The sequence below is a fragment of the Neomonachus schauinslandi genome, chromosome 4 (genome assembly GCF_002201575.2).
Source record: "Neomonachus schauinslandi chromosome 4, ASM220157v2, whole genome shotgun sequence".
NCBI classification, from domain to species: domain Eukaryota; kingdom Metazoa; phylum Chordata; class Mammalia; order Carnivora; family Phocidae; genus Neomonachus; species Neomonachus schauinslandi.
Window position 1 is genome coordinate 6,290,309 of NC_058406.1, and position 22,373 is coordinate 6,312,681.

A 22,373-nucleotide genomic window follows, 5' to 3' on the forward strand; every position below is an offset into this window, starting at 1 on the left:
CACAAGCGGGGCAGGGGAGGGGCAGAGGGAGAGGGAGAAGCAGGCTCCTCGTTGAGCAGGGAGCCGGACGTAGGCTCAACCCCAGGACCCTGGGATCATGACCTGAGCCCAAGGCAGATGCTTAACCAACTGAGCCACCCAGGTGCCCCTGGACAAAAGTGTATTAACAAGTATCCATCATTATAGTATCACATGGAGTGGTTTCACTGCCCTAAAAATCTCCTGTGTTCTGCCTATTCATCCCTCCCTCTCCCCTAGCCCCTGATCTTTTTACTGTCTCCATGGTTCTGCCTTTTCCAGAATGTCCAATAGTCGGAATCATACAGTATATAGAGCCTTTTCAGATTGGCTTTTCACTGAAATGCGTATCATCCGTGTCCTCATGGCTTGACAGCTCATTTCTAGTTCCGAATAATATTCCATTGTCTGGATGGACCACACTTTATCAGTTCACCTACTGAAGGATATTTTGGTCGCTTCCAAGTTCTGGCAATTACGAATAAAGCCACTATCAATATCCATGGGAAGGTTTTCGTGAGGACGTAAGTGTTCAGCTTTAGGTAAATATCGAGTATAGTTGCAGGATCGTATGGCAGGAGTATGTTCAGTTTTGTAAAACACTGCCCAACTGTCTTCCAAACTGGCCTTACCACGATGCATTCCACCAGCAACAAGTGAGAGTTCCTGCAGCTACACATCCTCCCGACATCTTGTGTTGTCAGGATTTGGGTAGGTGTGCGGTGGTATCTCCCTGTTTTAATTTCTATCACCCTGATGATACGTGGCGCAGAGGGTCTTTTCACATGTGCATCTGCCACGTGTCCATCTCCTTTGGTGAGGTGTCTGTCAAAGTCTTTGGCCCATTTCTTGCTTGCTTATTGTTGAGTGTCAAGAGTTCCTTGCATATTTTGGATAACGGTTCTTTTATCAGATGTGTCTTCTTTTTCCAGTTTTATTGAGAAGTAAATATATCCCGGTATGTTGAAGGTGCACAGCATGCTGGTTTGGTTTAGTGCACCACGAAATGATCACAACAGGTGTAGTGAACACCCGTCATCTCATGTAGATACCCTGCCGTGTCTTTTGCAAATATTTTCTGCCAGACTGTGGCTTGTCTTCTCACTCTCTTCATAGTTAATGTATCTTTAACTTCACACAACCCAGAAAGGAGAACAAAGAAACAAGCGGCGCTTTGGGGCGGAAAGTTCCCGAAGGTGCAGCAGTTAAAGAAAGCTCAAGTCCCCGAATGGGGGGCCACCTGGGCTGTGTGGGGCAGCCAGCTTCAGTGGCCCTTTTTGGATGGTTGCTCCTTTCAGAGAAGAGCCCTAGTGTCCCAGCCACAGGGCAGTCTGTAGCAGCTGTTGCTGTGGGTCACGGCGTGGCCTGATAAAATGGTTCAGGAAAGGGGACAGGGTCAGGGACTCGGTGCTGGAGTTTCTGGCTAATGGGAGTTTAGCTCCAAGCTGCGGGTCCTTGGAACCTGGACCTGAGGATCTTCCTATGGGACAGGCCCCAGGAATCTGCATTCTCAAGTCCCCATTCCACCGCCCCTCATACACCTGAGACCCTATCAGGTGAACTCAGGAGAAGCTGGCTGTCAACAGGGTGCCCCCTCCTTGACTGTATTTGCCCACAGAGAAGGGCCCAGATGTCATTTCCAGGTCCCAACTGTGTAGAAGGCTCTGGAGTCGCCCCACAGCACAGGCCAGTCTGTGCCCACCCCCACCCCCCACCCCGTCACGGGCAATCAGTTTACCGAACACGCAAAAGAAAAATAATTATTTTATTTAATTTAAAATAGCAAAACTTTGGCTTCGACCCAAGATGGTCAGGGTTTCGATACAGACCTCACACTGTTATTATGCCAGAGCAGGAAGTTTGTAAAAACGTTTCTTGTCGTGTACGTAAGAGCAGCTCTGTGTGCACCCTTAACCGCTGGCCAAATAATACTCTTTATTAAAAGACAAAACAAACAAACATAAAGAACTCAGAAGCACAGAGAGGCAGAAAGCGCCTGGTAAGCCTGACTCAAAGACCAATGTTCAGAAAGTGCCTGAGAGGAGAGGGCTCTGGGCTGAGGACACCCGGATGAGGCTGTAGCACCTGTCATGAGCTGAGTCACACCTGTCCTGAGCCCCTACTCCCTCTGCCGGCCCTTCCTGACCGTGGCCTGCTGGGGGACGCCCAGGTCTGGCCAGTCCTGCAGAGCCACCCCAGGCAGGCAGCCAGCACTGCAGTCTAAGCCAAGGACTCTGGGGCCCCCTTCCGAGCAGGCTTTATTCTCACCTCATCCTCTGTGGCCCACAGGCTAACTCAGCTCTGAGCCATTTTCTTTCTTGCAGCAAGCAACTTCCTGAATGTCTGCTCCATTCTAGAAGCTAAGGTGAGGGTCTTTACAAGCTACGTGCCCATCATCTGCCGTACTGTCTCCAGGGGATCCCTGGATGCCCCTTATATTGGCCATTTCTGTAAGGAGATTGCCCTACTGACAAGTAGCTTTCTGTAGGGGCAGCCCAGGGTTTACGGTGAGTCCTTAGGGGATGATCGCCTCTTGCTGATTTTCATAAAGAAAACTTAAAAAAAAAAAAAAAAAGGAAACTGAAAATGAGCATTTTGGATCTAGGTCTGTCAATGGCTCTTTCTTTCAGATTCTCTTCCTGTGACAGATTCTGCTTTTGCGAATAAAATGGGAATCAACAGTATGGTGAGGCTTTGGTTTTAATCCAGAACCGTCTTACAGGCTCAGAGGATCATTTCGGTTTTGCAGCGTTCTGACCGAACCCAAGGGAGGGACGCTGATAGGCTGAAGTTGAACTCTTCCTCCCCAAGCCTCCTGCGGTGACGCTGACACTTGCCACCTTAGCCAGTGGCTTCTGTGACTTCACAGAGAAACGGTTTTCTGAAATAACAGGAAAATGTTGGTGGAAGAGCCACGGCTATAGAGATACGGATGCTCAATTTCGATCCTTTTCTTTTAAATGTAAATAATCACCCCATGATGCATGTGTCACTTCCCCGAACCAAGTCCCCAAAGCTTCACCTTCAGGGAGGAATCTGTTATTTGGATCATTCACCAACTCTCTGGTCACCTTTTCTATAAAAAAACTAAGCCGGGATGTGATTCAGCCCGATCCCTACCAGCTCTCCCCAGTCCAGTCTTCCAGAGAACAGACCCGAGAGGCAGCGGACATCTGCTGGGATTCCCTGCAATGCCTCTTCTTGTCCCTGTTTCAGCTCTCGCACGGGAAGAGGGAACCTGTATCTTAAAGTGACTGGTGGAGGCAGGCAGGAGTCTGGGTTCTGGTCTGGGCTTGAAATTCAAGCACAATCTGCATCGAGGGTTGGCAACCCATAGAGAGAATCTGGGAGGTCCCAAGGAGACCAGCTGTCCAGAAACCTCACGGGAACCTTCCAGCTGGTTAAACGGAACCGGCTCTTTTGCTGACCAGCAAAGCTATCCAAGAAAAGCTGGGTTCTCCCGGAAATCTCAATGCCCTGACAAACCAAAAATCGGCTTTATGATATCTAAGCGGGGGACGCATCCCTGGTAACCCCTGGCATTTTATTTAGGACAGGTGCTTGGTCTACATATATACCTCTTTGTGCTTTTCCCCCAGGTGTGGGTCCCTTGAACTGTAAACAGTGCTGTGTGGTCACAAGGCCCACGAGCAGCGGACCACAGGGCAACCTGACAGCGGTCACGTACCGATCCCCCTGCCGACCCCACGCAGGCAAGTGCCCCCGCGTGCAGCAGGACACGGGTGGGAGGGGGATGTGCCACCTGAGGGTCTAGGAGGTAGAAGCAGCTGGGTTTGTGGTGGCTCCCCCACAGGGGGGTCAAGAGCTTCAAAAGCAGAAGGCCTCAAGTACCTGCAGACGCCCACCCCCCACTTCCTGCAGCGGGGACTCCCAGAAGCACCTGTCCCCAGGTGGGCAGCACCTGTGCACAGAACTAGGAAGGGAAAAGCTCCGGCGCTTGGAAGTTCATCTGGGATGCGTCTGGACCCCTGCGGTTCTCCCGTCTTGGGACGGTGCAGCAGGAGCCTTGGGAGGGCCAGCCGGGCTCTCAGCACAAGGCTGGGAAGAGCAGCAGACAGAGAAGAGCCGAGTTCGGACGGCCTGGGTGCAGAGGACGAACATGATGCAATTGGCACCGCCCTGAAACGTGTTCCCAATACCCTGTCCAGGAGAAAAGGAGAGGCATGAGTGCCAGGGCTGGAGGGGGTCGGGCTCTCTCTCTTCTCTCTCTCTCTCTCACACACACACACACACACACACACGGAGACTGGGAAGTGCTGCGGACCCCAGAACCCTGTCCTCCCCCTGCTGAGGCTGGTCTGCAACCCCCCATGTGGAGGACTTCTGGATTGGGAAGGACAGGATCACTCCCAAGGCCACTGGAGAGTCCCCTAATGTCCCTGGGCTGCACCCACTCTTCCGGGGGCGCGGGGGAAGGCGTCTGACCCTGCACCAGAGCGGCAAGGGCCGGGGAGGGCAGGCCCACATACATGCAGAACGACCAGCACTGGCAACTGCACGGCCGGGGAGCCACAGAGGGTCAGGACGAATCGCACGGTGCTCCAGACCCGGAGGCAGATGAAGATGAGCGGGATGAGGATCAGCTTCTTGTCGGCCACGGAGGCGTGGTGCTGTGGCCGGTGGGCCTCGGAGAGGATGGGCCGGTACTCCGACAGGGCCTCGCGCTGTGCAGGGCACGGGGAACAGGTGTGAGCGAGGCGGGCTGCCGTGCCACCCTCCGTCCGCTGTGTGCCACGCATCTCCCCGCGGGGGTCTAAGGCACGGCTGACAGCTCTCGTGTCAGGAGCACTGCGCCGCACCCCGACTCCCGAGCCTAGCGCGCATGTCCCCACCTCGGCTAACGCGCCGGCATCCTAGCAGGTGCCCGGGCCAGAAACCCTCTCCTGTTGCTGCTGCCCACGTCCCCTCCGTGAGCAAGTCCTGCGGGCTCCCCCTTCAAAAGAGATCCAGAAATCTGGATGCTCCGCCCACTGCCATGGCCACCAGCCCAGTCCAAGCGCCAGCACCGCTCCTCTGGGCAGCTGCAACTGTCTCTCACCCATCTCCCTCCGGCACCCTCACCATCCAAACTCCTCCCAACTGCAGTTCTATTCTTGGCCCGGAAGCAGCACGGTCCCTTGAAAACCTGTCAGGTTCAGTTCTACTTGAAGGTCTCGGATTCCAGTCTAGCTCTGACCTCATGCTCACTGCGTTCGCCTGATTTACTCCAGCCACACAGGCCTCCGTAAGTCCCCAAATATATTCCCCAAGCACACCCTACCACAGGGCCTTTGCACAAGCCGTTCCCTCTGGAGTGTTGTTTCCCATCTGCCCAGAGGCTCACTCCCTCACTCTCTTCACACCTTTGCTCAATGTCGCCCCCTGGAGGAGGCCTATCCTGACAACCCCTTTTCAAGTGCATAGGCATTTCCCAGGTAGTCCTGTCCCCAGATTCAGCTCTTTATATTTGCCTGTTTTTTTTTGTAGCTCTTACCTTCCTCCTTCCTAGATGTCATTCATCCTTATTTATCAGGCCTGTTACTTATTATCATCCTGCTCTCCCCCTCCAGAATGCAAGCTCCCCCAGGACAAAGACCTATGAAGGAGGGGCTCCATCCAAAGCTGGGGCACCAAGAAAAGATGAGCAGGCACAGGCTTTGGGCTTCCCTACTCCTGGGAACACCCTTCAGTGAGAGGAAGGGGGTAGCTCCATTTCCAGATCACAACTGAATTTGTAAAAATAGATGCAGGGGCGCCTGGGTGGCTCAGTTGGTTAGGCGCCTGCCTTCGGCTCAGGTCATGATCCCAGGGTCTTGGGATCGAGCCCTGCATCGTGCTCCCTGCTCACTGGGGAGCCTGCTTCTCTTTCTCCTCCCCGCTCTTGCTATCTCTGTCTCTCTCAAATAAATAAAATCTTAAAAAATAGATGTAACTACTCATAACAAAGATGTGTTTCTGAGCGTGGTCCTGTGTCCGGGACACTGAAAGCCCAGGTGAGAGGAAAAGCCACACACCCTGGCATCTCTGAGCACCAAGGCTGCTGCAGCTCACCTGCTCAGAGCAGCTGCTGCCTCCCTTCCTCCCCTGGGGCCTAGAGCAGCCTGGCAGGGGTGAGGTGGGGGCAGGGGAGGAGCAGGGCAGCTGTCTTCTTTGCAAAGTTCGCTCCAGTTCACTTATTTTTCTTTTTTTAAGATTTTATTTTGGGGGCACCTGGGTGCTTCAGTCGGCTAAGCGTCTGCCTTTGGCTCAGGTCACGGTCCCAGGGTCCCGAGATCGAGCCCCGCATCGGGCTCCCTGCTCGGCAGGAAGCCTGCTTCTCCCTCTCCCACTCCCCCTGCTTGTGTTCCCTCTCTCGCTGTGTCTCTCTCTGTCAAAATAAATAAATAAAATCTTTAAAAAAATATTTTATTTTTATTTATTTTAGAGAGAGTGCATGAGCAGGGGCGGGGGGGGAGGAGCAGAGGGGAAGGGAGAGAGAAGCTGAAGTAGACTCTGTGCTCACCACTGAGCCTGACTCGGGGCTTGGTCCCACAGCCCCCCCTTTTCCCCCGGAGATCATGACCTGAGCCAAAACCAAGAGTCCAACACTTAAGCAACTGAGCCTCCCAAGCGCACCCCCCCCCCCCCCCCCGCGGCTGACTTATTTTTAGCTCTCCTTTCTAGCTAGATGCAGGGAACAACCCCTATACATCCCTGCCCACTATTCTTCCTATTTTCTGGAAAACACTAGCAGAGTCGTTAGAGAGGACCAGTTCTCCCATGGGGGGTTGGCCTCCCAGGCACGGCCCCAGGTTCCCCGCGAAGGGCAAGGAAGAAGAGAGGCACACAGAGGGGCTGCCTGGGGGGCTTCGTCAAAGAGTCCAGAAACTTCCCAGGGAAAAAAAGGAGCCAAGAAGGGGTGCCCCCGGCCCAGACAGGAGACCAGCAAGAAGATGGATTTCAGGCCAATCAGTAAACCCCACGGGATCAGAAGAGGGTGGCAGGCAGATGGGGAGGCAGTGGAGTCTCTGAGCGGAAAGCGAACCCGAAGTCTAGACTCAAGCCACAGCAGGGAGCACCCACAGCTGCGGGGAGCACCCTACAAACTCGGAAACGGCTGCCATGTCACAGTACGTCCCAAAACACCAAAGACGAGGGACACACGCCCCTGCAGTTTCAGCCCCTGAGAAATGGGGCAAAGAGAAAGCCCCGAAGAGCACAGCCGCAGCGCCCCTGGGCCTGGGCTCGGGCGCCCCCGCAGCCCCCCACCGCGGCCCCCCAGCAGCGCGGCGCCTCGGCCCGCGGAGCCCGCAGTGCAGGACAAGGAAGGATGTCGTCAGAGGAAAACCTTTCTTGCCTGGACTGTCCAGCCAGCCCCCGAGACCCTGAAGAGTCTCCCTGTGTGACACACTCTCAAGGACCACCGGTAACGCGGTGACGCATCCGTGTCACCGAGGACGAAAGCCCACGCGTCTCCCAGGGGCCTCCCAGTTCCGTTACCCGGAGGCGGCTTCCCGGCGCCTGCATTCCCCGCAACGTGGAGCAACCCTGGAGGCCTGCCAGGAGGGGGCAGTAGAGGCCTGTGCCCAGAGCCCAGGCTGGGCGCTCGCCTCCTGGACTCTACACGCTGTGGCTTGGGCCTCAGGGGCTGGGCGAGTCCGGGGAGCCCCGGAGCCTCTGCCAGCTTCTATTTCCTTGTCCACAACGGAGGACTGACGGGACCCACTCCGTCCAGGGCCGCATAATCAGCAAACCCGGAGGCCCAGGCTGCCAGGGCGCAGTGGCCACACAGAGCTGTGGTCGGGGCGCCTGGGGAGGGGGCGGCCGCAGGTACCTACCGCCCTGTTTATGTGCTTCCTGATAAGGCAGTAGAGCACGGGCAGCGTGACGTAGGCCAGCATCTCCCAGAGCTTCCCGGTCAGCAGCATCCACAGGACGCGGTCCTCCGCCTGCAGGTCGATCCAGCACCAGCCGACCGACACGTCCGAGGCGTCATAGCCGATCTTCTTCAGGGCGACAGCTGCCACCGTGATGGCCAGCGGGACCCCCCAGCTGAGGAACAACGGGCAAACGAGGCAGCCAAGGTCAGGCCCTGCTCCCAGCGAAGCCAGAAGGGGCAAAGCCAGGGACGCTCGGCGGACGGAACGGTGCTGCCGAACCCTGGACCACACATCAGCCCCGCACAAAGCGGGGCAGGAGTACTCAACTCCCCCCACCTGGCCCCGCTCTGCCCCCGCCCTGCCAGGCCCACCCTCATGTCGCAGAGCACAGGGATGTCCCCGCCTCCTGCCTGGTCCGACGCACCCCCCAGCCCCTCAGAGGCCGGGTTCTAATTCAGAACTGCTGGGCTCCCATCAAAAGGAATGAGATCTTGCCATTTGCAATGACGTGGATGGAAATGGAGGGTGTTAATGCTGAGCGAAATAAGTCAGAGAAAGACATGTATCATATGACCTCACTGATAGGAGGAATTCTTAAATCTCGGGAAACAAAACTGAGGGTTGCTGGAGTGGTGGGGGGTGGGGGGGATGGGGTGGCTGGGTGACTGACATCGGGGAGGGTATGTGCTATGGTGAGCGCTGTGAATTGTGCAAGACTGTTGAATCGCAGATCTGTACACCTCTGAAACAAATAATGCAATATATGTTAAGAAAAAAAAAAGAAGATAGCAGGAGGGGAAGAATGAAGGGGGCGGAAATCGGAGGGGGAGAGGAACCATGAGAGACGATGGACTCTGAAAAACAAACTGAGGGTTCTGGGGGGGGTGGAGAATGGGTTAGCCTGGTGATGGGTATTAAAGAGGGCACGCTCTGCATGGAGCACTGGGTGTTATGCACAAACAATGAATCATGGAGCACTCCATCAAAAACTAATGATGTAATGTACGGGGATTAACGTAACAATAAAAATTTTTAAAAAAAGAATTGCTGGGCTCCTTGCAGATGGGCGCGAGGCACGGGGAGGGCAGCCTCTTCCCGCCCCCAGAGCAGCCTGCATGCCACGTGCCCGCGCCTGGCCCACACAGCCCCCTTGGCCGCCTGGGTCTCGGGGTGCACACCCTGGCAGCAGAAGCCAGAAGGGGGACCAGGGGCTTGGGCAGACACCTCTCTCCGGACCTGAGATCTCCCTGCTCTATGGGAAGGGGGTATTCCTGGCAGAGGTCAAAGGCGGGCCTCTACAGCATCAGGCCTGGGGCTGGCGCCCCCTCTTAGGGCAGTGCCAGGCCGACTTTTTGAGAGCTCGCCGTGATGGCAACACGGCCAGATGAGGGCCAAGCCCCAAGGAGCTTCCTGGGGTCCCCGCACCAGTCTGCTTGCGAAGCATTTTACACGGGCCAGGGGGACACACAGAGGCTTCGTGGTGGCACCATGAGGTGGCTCCGAGCTTGGCCTGCCCGGCAAGGAGCAGGGTCCAAGTTGGCCCCCACTCGGCCTCCACACGCCAGTGTTTTTCTCCACACAGTGGGGACGGGAACAGCGCCTAGGGCAGAGTAGGTCATTGGAGAATAAACCGAGTGGAGTGTGCCTGGCACACAGGACTGGGTAAGTGTGTCAGTGGGTCTGACTGCTGTCATGAGTTGTGTCCGACGTCCCAGGATTCCGGCCCGTAGGGCAGGAGCCAGGAAAGTGTGAGGCCCATGCGGTCTCTGCCCCTGGGAGAGCGCACACGGGCCTATGGCCCAGGTCAGTCGCTGGAGGATGGAGCCGTGTATAAAGAGGACCCCGTCATCAGTAAAACGCTCAGCTCAGAAATCAGTTATATGTTGAGAGCTCTGTGTAAGCAACAGTGGCTCTTTTTTGTTTTTTAAGTTTATTTTTACTTATTTACTTAAGGAATCTCTACACCCAACGTGGGGCTCAAACTCACAACCCCGAGATCAAGAGTCGCATGCCCTTCTGACTGAGCCAGCCAGGAGCAGCTCTTTTTGAGAGAAAGTTCTAGAACAATGATGAGACCATAGCTGCATGTTAGTCTTGCCAAAATGAGAAGTGCTGTGTTCAATCAGGTTCTCCAAATACTGCAGGGCTGTGGGGGACGGAAGGGAGAAAGCCAGCTCCCCGGGCCTGGGAAGGGCTCTGCGTTGGGCACTTTCAGAACGGAGGTGCCTGTTCGACCCCCCCCCTTCCCATACTGGCCTCTGGGTGCCCAGACAGGAGCATGAGGGCACAGCCACCTGCAGCCTCAGCATCTGCCCTCCCCACAGCGGGGAGGGAAGGGGAGGCGGGAAGCAGCCTGTCCTCCTTGAGGTCACAAAGGCACAGAAGGGACAAAAAACCCACAGAAGTTAAAGGGTTAAGAGAAAGGGACCAAGTTACCCCCAGGAGCCTGTCCATTCTAAATGCTTGTTCCATCGGTTACTCATCTGTGAAGCTGATACAGATGAGTGTTAAACCGTTCTGTCATAATACAGGGTTACCACTTAAAAACTCATGCCGTCCTGGGATCTGGAGACAACACATCACAGCTGTGAGCTCCGTGAGGGCAGGCGCACTGCGCTTTCCAGCATCCAGAACAGCCCCCAGAGCGGCCTGCATGCCACGTGCCCGCTTTCATTTTCCTGGTAGGGGCAAAACAAGGACCTGCTGATGAATGAATGAAGTTTGAGCCAAGTGATGGAGACAACTTTCCCCCATTTACTCTTTATTCACTGCAAGGACATCATTGTCACTGAAAAGGAACTAAAAGGCTTTTAAAGTACTATAACTGCAATCCTGAAGTTAGTTGTGTTGTTGTTCATCACTTTATGGCTTACAGGGTTCCTTCGAGGAGAACCCAGAGAAAGCGTGGTGTGTAGGGCGCATCACCCTGCAGGGGGCTGGGCAGGAGCGGAGGGGTGCCCTCGGGACTGGAAGGAAGCATGCAGGACAGACATGTAGGAGGAAGGACCGCACTCGCAGGCAGGGTGATTTCTCCTTCCTCAGCATCCTGATGGCCCTCGCAGGAGACCTGGGCCCAACCCGGAGACAGGTGTTCTATGACTTTAGGCTCATCGTAAGAAAGCTGCAGAGTGATGCATTTCTTCTCTATGACTGGGGTGCACCTGGAGCTAAGTTTGTGTTGGGAAATAGCCGGAGAGAAGACCCAACAGGCAGAGGGCTTTCAAGGGTTAAGAATGTGGGTTGATCAATCAGAGTCGCTGTTTGAGTCTAAGCACAGATGGCCAGAAGTGGCAGGAGAGGTATTTAAGTGGGAGGTGGTAAGAAGAAGTAATATCAGGGAGGGGTGGGAATGGAGTGGGAGGGATCGAGAGTCTAATGACCCAGCAAAGCGGGCTCTACCAGACTTGTAATTTATGGGTTTGGGCCACGCTGTGCTGGTTATGTTTAACAGCTGGCTCTGCACACAGAAGTATTTGTATGTGTGTGCGTGTGTACATATGTGAGCTTGCACACATACACTTATTATTACTTTAACTGATGTGAAAGACGTGAGGTACACAACCTGCAAGTAATAACACAACACACTGTGATCCTTGGGGCGAATTCCATATAGCCAGTTGAGCCCCACAGAATGCGCTGGTTGATTTTTGCCAACATGCTATGGTTGCAGTTGGCAAATGAAAGTAGTTTCGGGGCGTGAAGTTGGTTGTGTTTTCATTTTCCTTCACACGTAAGAAGAATGTGAAAAAAGGAAGACCTAAGGGACAAGAAAAATGGTGACCAGGAGCGACTTCCTTGTGGGAGAAAATATTAATTTCCCAGCCCTGGAAGAGTATTCCTTCTATTTTTATTTTATTTTTTAATTTAATTTAATTTTTTTTAAGATTTTATTTATTTAGTTGAAAGAGACAGAGACAGCGAGAGCAGGAACACAAGCAGGGGGAGTGGGAGAGGGAGAAGCAGGCTTCCCGCTGAGTAGGGAGTCCGATGTGGGGCTCGAGCCCAGGACTCTGGGACCATGACCTGAGCCGAAGGCAGGCGCTTAACAACTGAGCCACCCAGGCGCCCTATTTTTATTTTTATTTTTTCTGCTCTACGATACCGCCTCTTCTCACCCCCTTAAATACCCGGCTTCCTGCCTGCCCCAATGTGGGTACCATCTTTGCTGAAGTTCACACAAGGAGCACTTTTAAGTATAATCTTTCCTATTGACATTTCCTCCATAACCTTCTTAAGTCTAGATAAAGGGTCCAGCAAACTATGGCCCTCGGGTCAAATCTGGCTGGAGGTCTGCTTTTCTGCTTTTTTAAATAAAGTTTTATTGCAACACAGCCTTGTTTACACTCAGTCCTCTACATATTGTTTAGGGCTGCTTTCAGGCTACAAGGGCAATAGTTGCAACTGAGATCAGATGGCCTGTAAAGCTAAAAAACCTACAATCTGTGTAGGGTTTGTTTGGGGGAAAGTTTGCTGACCTCTGCTCTACACAATCAACAAAACAACAAACCGAGCCCTGATCTGTCGTGTCTGCCATTTTCCACGGGGCAAATAGTCCCACTATAACTAATTTCAAGCCATCAACACCTGTGGTTGGAGACAGATGTGCAGTATTTCTGACAGTATTTCCATCGGGCAGATAAAATAGTTGTAAATAACCCCAAGTACACAGGTAATAGTAAAATAATTAAGATGTAGTTTTTAGTGGGGTGCCTGGGTGGCTCAGTCGGTTAAGCATCTGACTTCAGCTCAGATCATGATCTCGGGGTCCTGGGATCAAGCCCAGTGTCGGAGGTCCACACTCAATGGGGAGCCTGCTTGTTCTTCTCCCTCTGCCCCTGCCCCTGCTCATGCTCTCGCGCGCGCGCTCTCTCTCTCTCTCAAATAAATAAAATCTTTTTAAAAAAAGATGTAGTTTTAGTACTTTTATTACTTTTTCTTTTTTAAAGATTTTTATTTATTTGACAGAGAGAGAGCCAGAGAGAGAGAGCACAAGCAGGGGGAGTGGGAGAGGGAGAAGCAGGCTTCCCGCCGAGCAGGGAGATCAACAAGGGGCTCAATCCCAGGACCCGGGGATCATGACCTGAGCCGAAGGCAGACGTTTAAGGCAGACTGAGCCACCCAGGCGCCCCTTTATTACTCTTTTTAATACAACTTATTATAAGTTTATATATTTATATATATATGTTTATATAATTTAGTTTTTATTAATGATTGCCTTTAACAATCAGCTCACAAAATGCCCTAAAATTTAATAATTGGGTCTCCCCAGCTGGCTCCAGGACGCCAATGGACAGAGGATAAAAAAAGGATAATTTGCTGAAGATGCCCCAGGTTCTCGACCTGCAGAGTGAGGAGAAAGTACTTTTGACAACCTCAGATAAGCCAAGCCATTCTCAGGCCAGGTGGCCAGCCCAAGCTGTAGGTACCATGAATCTAGAAGGCACTCCACAGAGACATGTGGGACATGATCCCTGCGTTCCAGAAATGTATACTTCCAATTTCTGTCACGTACCATGTAACAGTTTTCTCCTCTCCCCAAAAAGAAGCCAGCAACCGAAAAATTAACAAAATCCGAACCAGTAAAATGTCTCTGAGTTAACAGCACATGAAAAAGACCAAGGACGTTAGTTGATTATGACCTAGAAACTCATGTGATTGCAGGGATCACCCTGATGCCCAAATGTGGGCAGATCAGACCGGCCAGGGAGCTGTCCTGCCTCCGTGTGGACACTTGTGACCCACATTCTAAATTTGAGATTGTTAAACTGGCCCCAGAGCCAGGCGCATTAGGAGATGCTGGGCCTTGAGCTATCCTCTTAAAGTTTCTGGACGAAGTCGGGCTAGGGGAGATGGGGTTAGATGGCTGGAGGAAAGGGTGTCCTGCTCAATACCGAAACCAAGGGCTGAACTGGCAGCTTCACTGAAGGAAGCCACAGGACCACGTGCAAGGGATGCTATGAAAGGTGTTTGGTCCCCTTCTCTCCAAACCTGTGACTCAGGCTGAGAAGCAGGGCTGGGGTCACCTGGATGGAGGGAGCCCGGAAGACCACACTCCGAGCACAATCCCCCACGTGGAGGGGCAGCAAGAGCTTCTCCAAGAGGTGCCCATGCCCCCTCCCTTTGGGTTCAACCAGGAAACTGAGGCCAGACTCCAAGTCAGCTTCATCCTCCCTTGGAGGCTGTTAAGAGCTGAGTTGTGTTCCCCCAAGACACACACACAAATTCATATGTTGAAGTCCTAACCCCTAGTACCTCAGGATCTGACTGTAGGTGGAGGTGGGGGGGGGTCTTTAAAGAGGTGATTAAATTAGAATGGTCTAGAGGGTGGGCACTAATCCAGCATGACAGCCATTCTTATATGAAGAGATTAGGACACAGACACACACAGAGGGAAGACCATGTGAAGACACAGGGTGTAGACGGCCACCTACAAGCCACGGAGACAGACCTCAGAGGAAACCAGCCCTGCCAACCTTGATCTCTGACTTCTAGCCTCCAGGACTGTGAGAAAATGGATTTCTCTTGTTTAAGCCACTCGGTTGTGGTACATTGTTAGGGCAGCCCAAGCAGGTAAGAGAGAGGCTTTCTACGAACTATGGGGGAGACACGTGCTCAGGCCCGGGGGTCCCACCACAGCCAGGCTGACAGAGCTGGTGGGGTCCCTCGGTAAGCTTAGGGGAGGGGTAAACTGACAAAAAGCCATTCAGATCTCTCACGAGCTGAGCTCTTCTTTGGAACCTGGCATCCTTTTGTTTTCATTTTTATTTATTTTTTTAAAGGAGGCTCTATGCCCAATGTGGGGCTTGAACTCATGACCCTGAGATTGCACGCTCTTCTGACTGAGCCAGCCAGGCGCCCCAGCATCCTTTTGTCTTTAAAAAATCTCCTCCAGAGGAGCAGAACCAGGAGTACCACAGGATGAGCCAGGTGGTGAGGAAGCCATCCCCAATACCTGAATTCCCTGGCATCTATCAGCTGCCCCTGAGCAGGCGGCCCGTCTCCAGGACGGTGATGCTCTGGGTTTCCCTTGGAGTTCCCAACTGTGCCCAAATGGGGATGTTCCGTTATGTGGTCTCTGGAACCTCTCCCCCCAGAGTCATGGTGGGGGACACCTGCGGCAACAGGGACAGTTCCACTTTACACACAGATGGGAATACCCTTCCTCCCGCTGCATGAGGTGGGTGAGCCTGCAAGGTCTGCTCACTCATTTGCCCCCACCGTTAGATTCTCGCACTTTCCCCTCACCCCAAACCTCACTCTTCCTAGAGATCTTCCCACAAGGGGGTGGGCACCTGCTGGGAAAGAAACAAAAGGGTCTTCTCCCCCAAACAGCATGGCCTGGTCTCTGCGCTGTGCGGCCTATGGAAAGCCTTGAAGGTCAACTAAAAAAAAAAAATGCTCTGAGAACAAAACTATCGGGCAACAATGTGCCAATTTAGAGAGCTCTTGGGAGCAAGACAGAGCCGGGCCCAAGCAAAGCACAGCTGCAGCGAGCCAGGCCTGGTGGAAGGAATCACAAGGCCCGTGGCTGCCTGGAGGTTTCTTCCCAGAACAAAGGACACTTATTGTTGAATGTGGGGCAGAGCGGTAGGTCGTGGGAGAAGTTCAGGGAGCCGGCCAGCCACTGGCCAGGCCACCACGAGGTCACTCTGTGGCACTGGCCGCAGAAGCGAGTGGGGTGTGCGAAGGAACTGCTAAGCACACACACCGGAGCAGGCCTGGCCCTGGTGGGCGTCATGAAGCCACCTGCCACGCTCAGAGACACGGCTCAGGCCCCGGCTGACCAGGACGCCAGGCAAGGATGGGCAGGGGCTGAGCTTGCCCTGGTCGGAGGATCAAGGGCAGACTCTGCTGTCCCGCAGCCTCCGGCTTCCCGCGAACACAAAACGCTGTGCGGAGACCTCGCAACGCAGCAGCATCCTCTGAAAACTTCTCAGGGGGAAAAAGCAAAGCCAGTTCACCTCTTGTTATTTTGGGGAGCACTGCCCGACATGGGGTGCCGTTCCTGCAGCTGCCACGTGCCTCCCTCATTCGGACACACCTGCTCGGGGCCTTGTCACCAGGCCCCACAGTGAGCTAGTTTCCCACCAAAGAGCTTTGAGCACCTTCCCCTTCTTGGCCCCGTTTCCCCTTTTGTCTCCATTAGAACTTCCCGCTTCCCACAGCAGGGGTCTTGATGGTGAACCTGGGAACCACGGACTCTTCCTCCAGAACTCCCAAGCAACCTCCAGAGCGTGGGTGGGCCCACGGTCATGCCCACACGCACTCCCACCTCGTGCCCGAAGAAACCCTACGACTGCCTCACATGGCTAGCTTGGCCAGGACCCTTCCTTCTGACTTGGGGGCAATGAGGCTCCCCCCAGCCCAGCCTTCCTCCCCTGCCCACAGGACACCCCATGACACCCGGCGCGGGGGTGCCTGGGCACGCAGGTGCAGAGACGGTTCACGCACCCTGCTCCAGTGTCGCCCAGGAGCCCACCACCCTGCACTGGGGGGGTTGACAGGAGCTGACAGCTGCTTTGGAAAGGCAGCTCACCTTCAGCAGGGGGCCGGGGATGGTTTCCCACCAACTTGGCCTACTGGACCAGAGAAGAACTGACCGCGCCCACAGCAGCTCCGGGCACCTTCTCAGGTGAGTATTGTAAATGCTCCCAGATGCACATGCCCGTGACTGTGAACTACGGGTGTCTGCATCAGGCTGCCTCAACGGCCACGGACAGTGCAGAGGGAGGGACTTCTCAACCCAGGGCCTTCCCTTGGATGCTGAGTATTCATTCTAACACAACTACAAAGGCAATAAAAACCAGGGAATTCACTTTCAGAATACAGTGAGATTTGACGTGTGCTAAACTTGCGGGTAAAGTCTGAGGAGTAGGGAGATTTTTATCTCCACGAGGTATTTATTAATTACCAAAGGGGAGGACAGTAACCACGCTGCAAAACTGGCAGGCAACACCTTCATCAGGCGATCAGAATTCCTATCACCAGAGGTGAACAAGTCCAAGTCCCCGGGGAGGGAGGAATAAGAAGATTGTTCTGTGGGATTCCAGACCCAGTGCAGAACCTGAAACCACTCATGGGGAAGCACCGGAGAGCCCGGCAGAGGGACCTTCCGCAAAACCACAGACCTTGCCTTTCAAAAAAGTCAGTGTCCTGAAACACCGAGAAAGAAGAATTGTTGCGGATCGCCGGACAACAGAGAGACCCGACAACTAAGTCAAACACAACCTGAGGGTGTCCCTTTGCTATCGGGGACGTTGGCAGGAGACCGACAACATCCCTGTAAAGTCCACCCTCAGGTAACAGCATCGTTCCAGGCAACACCACTGCCCTGCTTCTGGAAGGTGTAGGTGGTTACCTAAGGGACGGTCCCTTTCTTTCGGAAATACACACTGAAGGATTTAGGGGCTCTGGGGTCATCAGTCTATACTCTTAAATGGCTCCAGAAAAATAAATGCAGAAGACAAAAGCCAACATGATACCACGTTCATAATGGCAGAAATCTGGAAAGTTAAAAATAAATTGAGTAATGATATCTCAACCTTAAGAATTATCCTCAGGCCAAGAGACAAGATGAGATCATAAATGGAGGACCGACCCTTGGAGTTCTAACCCTTAGCCTCCCAATTATGGCTGCGTGAGCTCGGGCAAGTCGCATGAGCTGTGACTGGAGGGTGATGGTCCTGCCCAGCCCCGGGGCTACTGGTGGCCAATGAGCTAAGGAACGGACAAGCACTTTGCAAGACCTCAGGAGCCAGACGCAACTTGTGATAAAATACCATTTCCTTGAGGATAAAGTCTAAGCTGCCCTCCTTCCCCAGTTGGCAAAGAAAAAAGTCTTTCTGTAAAGGGAGCCTGCTCAGCTATTATGATGGGGCCCTAGGGGGTTGTGCAGGTGCTTTCTGGGAAGTGGTGTGCGTGTAGGATTCTATCTGGCCTCCTGCTTTATGTGGTTGCGTTTTAGAGATGGCTTTTTTTTTTTCATTTAACATTGTATCATACTATTTTAAAAAACATGGCTTATAGAGTTCACAGCCAGTATTTGATGGCTGTGTAATGTTTCCGGTGGGGTGTAGTTTATAATCTTCTGCTCCCCTATATTTTGGACATTCAGGTTGCTTCCAAATTCCCACACAAACTCCTTTGTACCTACAGCTTTGAATGTATTTTGGATTATCTCCTTAGACTAGGTCCCTATAAATAGGATTAGTGGATCAAGGGGTACGAACCAAATACTTTCTATGTGGATTATTCCAGTTTCCATTGTCAATAATAATGTAGGAAAATAAAATACCAGTTTTACCGGCATTTATCACATTAGTATTCTGCTTCACTACTTTTTTCTAATTTAATGAGAAAATGGTACCTCACTGTTATAATTTGTATTGCTTTGACTATTAACAGGAGAAACTTTTCCCCATAATATATTTGTGAACCATTTCGACTCTTGTCTCAATGTCTCCTTTGGCCATTTATCAGGGTATTTGTTGGTTTTTTAAAAATCATTTCAGGGGCGCCTGGCTGGCTCAGTCAGTAGAGCATGCAACTCTTGATCTCAGGGTTTTGGGTTTGAGCCCCATGTTGGGTGTAGAGATTATTTAAAAATAAAATCTTAAAAAAAAATCATTTCTGGGCGTCTGGGTGGCTCAGTCGTTAAGCGTCTGCCTTCAGTAGCAGGAGGGGAAGAATGAAGGTGGGGAAATCGGAGGGGTAGACGAACCATGAGAGACGATGGACTCTGAAAAACAAGGGTTTTAGAGGGGTTCTAGAGGGGAGTGGGGTGGGAGGGTTCTAGAGGGGAGGGGGGTGGGAGGATGGGTTAGCCTGGTGATGGGTATTGAAGAGGGCACATTCTGCATGGAGCACTGGGTGTTATGCACAAACAATGAATCATGGAACACTACATCTAAAACTAATGATGTAATGTATGGGGATTAACATAAGAATAAAAAAATTAAAAAAAAAAAAGGAAAAGGAAGAAAAATGAAGAGGATAGAAGTCACCTGTACCTCTGAAACAAATAATACATTATATGTTTAAAAAAAAGAAGAAGAAGATAGTAGGAAGGGAAAAATGAAGGGGGGGAAATAAGAGGGGGAGACGAACTGTGAGAGACTATGGACTCTGAGAAACAAACTGAGGGTTCTAGAGGGGAGGGGGTGGGGGGATGGGTTAGCCTGGTGATGGCTATTAAAAAGGGCACTTACTGAATGGAGTACTGGGTGTTATATGCAAACAATGAATCATGGAACACTACATCAAAAACTAATAATGTAATGTATGGTGATTAACATAACATAAAAAAAGAAATAGAGAAAATTTTGCTGGCATAGTATCAAGCTGCTTAATGGACATGTTGAAGTTCACTAGATTGCTCTGTATACTTTTATAAATGTTTGGCAGTTCTCCATAATAAAAAATTTAAAAAAAAAAAAAGCGTCTGCCTTCAGCTCAGGTCATGATCCCAGGATCCTGGGGTCAAGCCCCGCATCGGGCTCCCTGCTCGGCGGGAAGCCTGCTTCTCCCTATCCCTCTCCCTCTGTTTGTGTTCCCTCTCTCTCTGTGTCTCTCTCTGTCAAATGAATAAATAAAATCTTTTAAAAAAAATCATTTCATAAAAACTAATAGACATTCCCAACCTCTACATTGTCACGTTTTAAAATACTTTCCCAAACTGAAGGTCTGACGAGGACTGATCTTCAGTAGTCTGAACTGGTTAAAAAGTGGATGATTGTGCAGCCTCTGTCTGAATATGAAATTTATCATGCCAACAGGTCTTTAACAATTATAAACTCACACTCCAAAGAAAGCCACTTCAGAGCCCTTAGCAAGGGCATGAGCAATACAGCCTGGGAGGATCTAGGTCAATAAATGAACCTGTCAGACAGGTTTTCTACCAATTCTCTTAGACCAGCAAGATGCTGAGAGCTAACTTCTGAAAGGGAACTCCAGAGAACAAACTGTCAAACTCCCTTTGTAGCTTGGATATAGATAATTTTTTTTTTTTTAAAAGTAGGCTCCATATCCAGTGTGGATCCCAACGCGGGGCTTGAACGCACAACCCTGAGATCAAGATCTGAGCTGAGATCAGAGTCAGAGGCTTAACCGAGTCACCCAGGCACCCTGGTAATTTTCTTTTGAGAAGCCGATGGATCACATTCAACGGGCAAGATGAACAACCCCCTTCTTTTTCGTGGCCAGCATGGAGGACCCATGGGCTTTCTTAGGAGGCCTCTCCTCAGCATCACAAAAAACACCCCTAGGACTGAATGGAAGGAACTCCCACTCAGGTTCATTAGCAAATGCATCTTTTCTATAGGAGCTGTACCAGGTTCTCTTCATCACTTAAAAAAATATACTGTTTTCGGGACGCCTGGGTGGCTCAGTCGGTTAAGCGTCAGCCATGATTCCAGGGTCCTGGGATCGAGTCCCACATCGGGCTCCCTGCTGAGCAGGGAGCCTGCTTCTCCCTCTCCCTCTGCCTGCTGCTCTCCCTGCTGGTGTTCTCTATCTCTCTGTGTGTCAAATAAATAAATAAAATCTTTAATATATATATATATATATATATTGTTTTCAGTATTCTTTTTTTAAATGGGGGGGAAGAGAAGAGATTTTTGGCAAAGAAAGGTCCTATCTTAGGCTCCTTCTCAAGTACGTGTGAACTCTGGTGTACATGCTGCCCACACCCAACCAGACTGCCAAGGACTGGGCCTCTGAAAGACACAGAGGCCAGGGCCGGGGGGATGCTGCAAGGGGAGGAAAGGCAGCCCCTGTGGATCTCTGCAGCATCTGAGGTACTGTCCGGCTCCTTGAAAAACTCTGACATGAACAGCTGAGAAGGAGGCCACTTAGTTTCCCAGGGACCAGCTGGCCTTCCTCCAGCAGTTCTGAGACCTAGAGGTCAAGTGACTCTTGCAGGCTTGTGATCTCACCGTTGTGACACCCAGGTGACCTGTCTCTACCAAAGTGCTGACTGTCCTCAGTCCCATGGAAAGCAGTCAAGCTTATTTAACAGAGAGGTCCTATAATTAGGGCAGTATTTGGTGTTCTTATCTGGGAGACGGGCGAGGGGAAACAGGCCCTATAAGATTCCTGCCTTGAGTGAAGTGCAGGACACCATGGACGTTCAAATCTTGGAATTGCACCCGGAAGGAGTCAACCTTCGTGGGTGAGGGTTGCCTGATGAGGTGCTTTAATGCCAGGGCTGGGCAAAGCCCTCAGTTGACTCTACTCTCATAGACTCCAGGCAGCTGGGGGCCCTCTTCCAGACCAGACCCTGCCACTGACCTCACCCTCAGAGACACCAAACCCTAGAAAGTCAAGATCGTCTGGGTCTAGAGATGCACAAAGACAAAATCATGAAGACGATACTCTGTAATACAGCGGCGACAATGCATCTGGCCGTGGGCAGCTAGCCCAGGAATGGCTGAATGCATCACACCTACTGTGACACACGGTGCGACTGGGAGCGGCCCCCCCTCTCCAGGCTGGAGCAGCACCTAACTCATCTCGCAGCCTGGGTACGAGGAGCTTCTCCCCATGGGCAGTAGAAACGGCCAGAACGCAGGGAAGCAGGAGGCAAAAGGCATAAGGTGTCCTCGCCATCTCTCCAGGTGCTTCCAAGTTATGAGGGCCGAGCTCTGGCCCCCCACCTCTCCGGAAGGTTCGGGCTAGGGCAGGCACAAAGGGGCGCCCTCTGCACCGATGCTCCGGGCAGGTGCACCTCTCCGTCCGCATCGTCCCGCTGGCCCCCCGACTGCCTCGGAACATGAGCAGACACGACCCTGTGGGGCCCCGGCCAGGGGTCCGACCAAGACGCGGGCGCCAGAAGGGCGCGAGGGCCACAGAGGCAGCAAGCAGGGCCCAGGTGGGGGTCGGGGACTCGAGGGGAAGCGGCGCCGCAGCCACGCACCTGACGACGTGGAAGGCCCAGAGCAGGCGGCCGGTCCGAGGCTGGCGCGCCGCCCGGACGATGCTGAAGTACAGGTAGAGGGCGATGGCCACGGTCCAGAAGAAGGAGCTGGTGTTGGCGAAGGTGGAGAGCGCGCCTTGCAGCACGCAGTCCCACGAGGGGCCCGCGAAGTCCTGCAGCACCCCGTAGAAGTAGGAGGCAGCCGAGAGCAGGTCCGCCAGCGACAGGAAGAGCAGGAGGCGCCGTGCCGGGCTGCGCAGGTCGGGCCACAGGGCGTGCGTGGCCACCAGCAGGCCGGAGCCGAGCGCGGAGAGCGCGCACGACAGCAGCACCACGGCGCGCTCCGACGGCACCAGCTCGGTGGGCGGCACGGGCGGCGGCATGGCCGGGCGGGCAAGGGGCCGGGGCCGCGGCGCCGCGGGGACAGAGGCCGGGACGCGCGTGCGGCTGCCGCCGCCGCTGCCGTCTGGTCACCGACGCCCCCACGGCTCGCGTCCCGGCCCCTCCCGGTCCCTCCGGGCCCGCAGCCCGCCCCCTCCACGCCCCCCCCCCCCCCCCCCCCCCCCCCCCCGCCCCCCCCCCCC

The 22,373-nt window shown here is 53.1% G+C and overlaps 2 protein-coding genes across 2 annotated transcripts in view; both read right to left on the bottom strand.

The window, feature by feature from the left end:
• Nucleotides 1-3,959, bottom strand: part of LOC110575117 (solute carrier family 2, facilitated glucose transporter member 5) — a 35,794-nt gene extending 31,835 nt beyond the window's left edge. The window contains exon 1 of the mRNA XM_021684017.1: nucleotides 3,941-3,959. The gene's annotated coding sequence lies outside the window, so the exon portion shown is untranslated. The remainder of the gene's footprint in view (nucleotides 1-3,940) is intronic.
• On the bottom strand, nucleotides 1,770-22,301 carry GPR157 (G protein-coupled receptor 157). Its single transcript, XM_021684016.1, has 4 exons — nucleotides 21,790-22,301; nucleotides 7,836-8,049; nucleotides 4,509-4,703; nucleotides 1,770-4,179 (listed from the first exon to the last, which is right to left on the bottom strand). Exons 1-4 carry the CDS (start codon nucleotides 22,170-22,172, stop codon nucleotides 3,985-3,987), a joined length of 987 nt encoding a protein of 328 aa, XP_021539691.1. The 5' UTR covers nucleotides 22,173-22,301; the 3' UTR covers nucleotides 1,770-3,984.
• Between the last annotated feature and the right edge of the window lie 72 nt (nucleotides 22,302-22,373).

Bases quoted from the DNA above. Each gene is read 5' to 3' on its own strand.
- GPR157 (XM_021684016.1), bottom strand. From the start codon at position 22,172: ATGCCGCCGCCCGTGCCGCCCACCGAGCTGGTGCCGTCGGAGCGCGCC. The intron at 8,050-21,789 runs GTGCGTGGCTGC...GTTGTTCCTCAG, and splicing joins TGGGCCTTCCACGTCGTCAG to CTGGGGGGTCCCGCTGGCCA. The intron at 4,180-4,508 runs GTATGTGGGCCT...TCTCCTGGACAG, and splicing joins CAGTGCTGGTCGTTCTGCAT to GGTATTGGGAACACGTTTCA.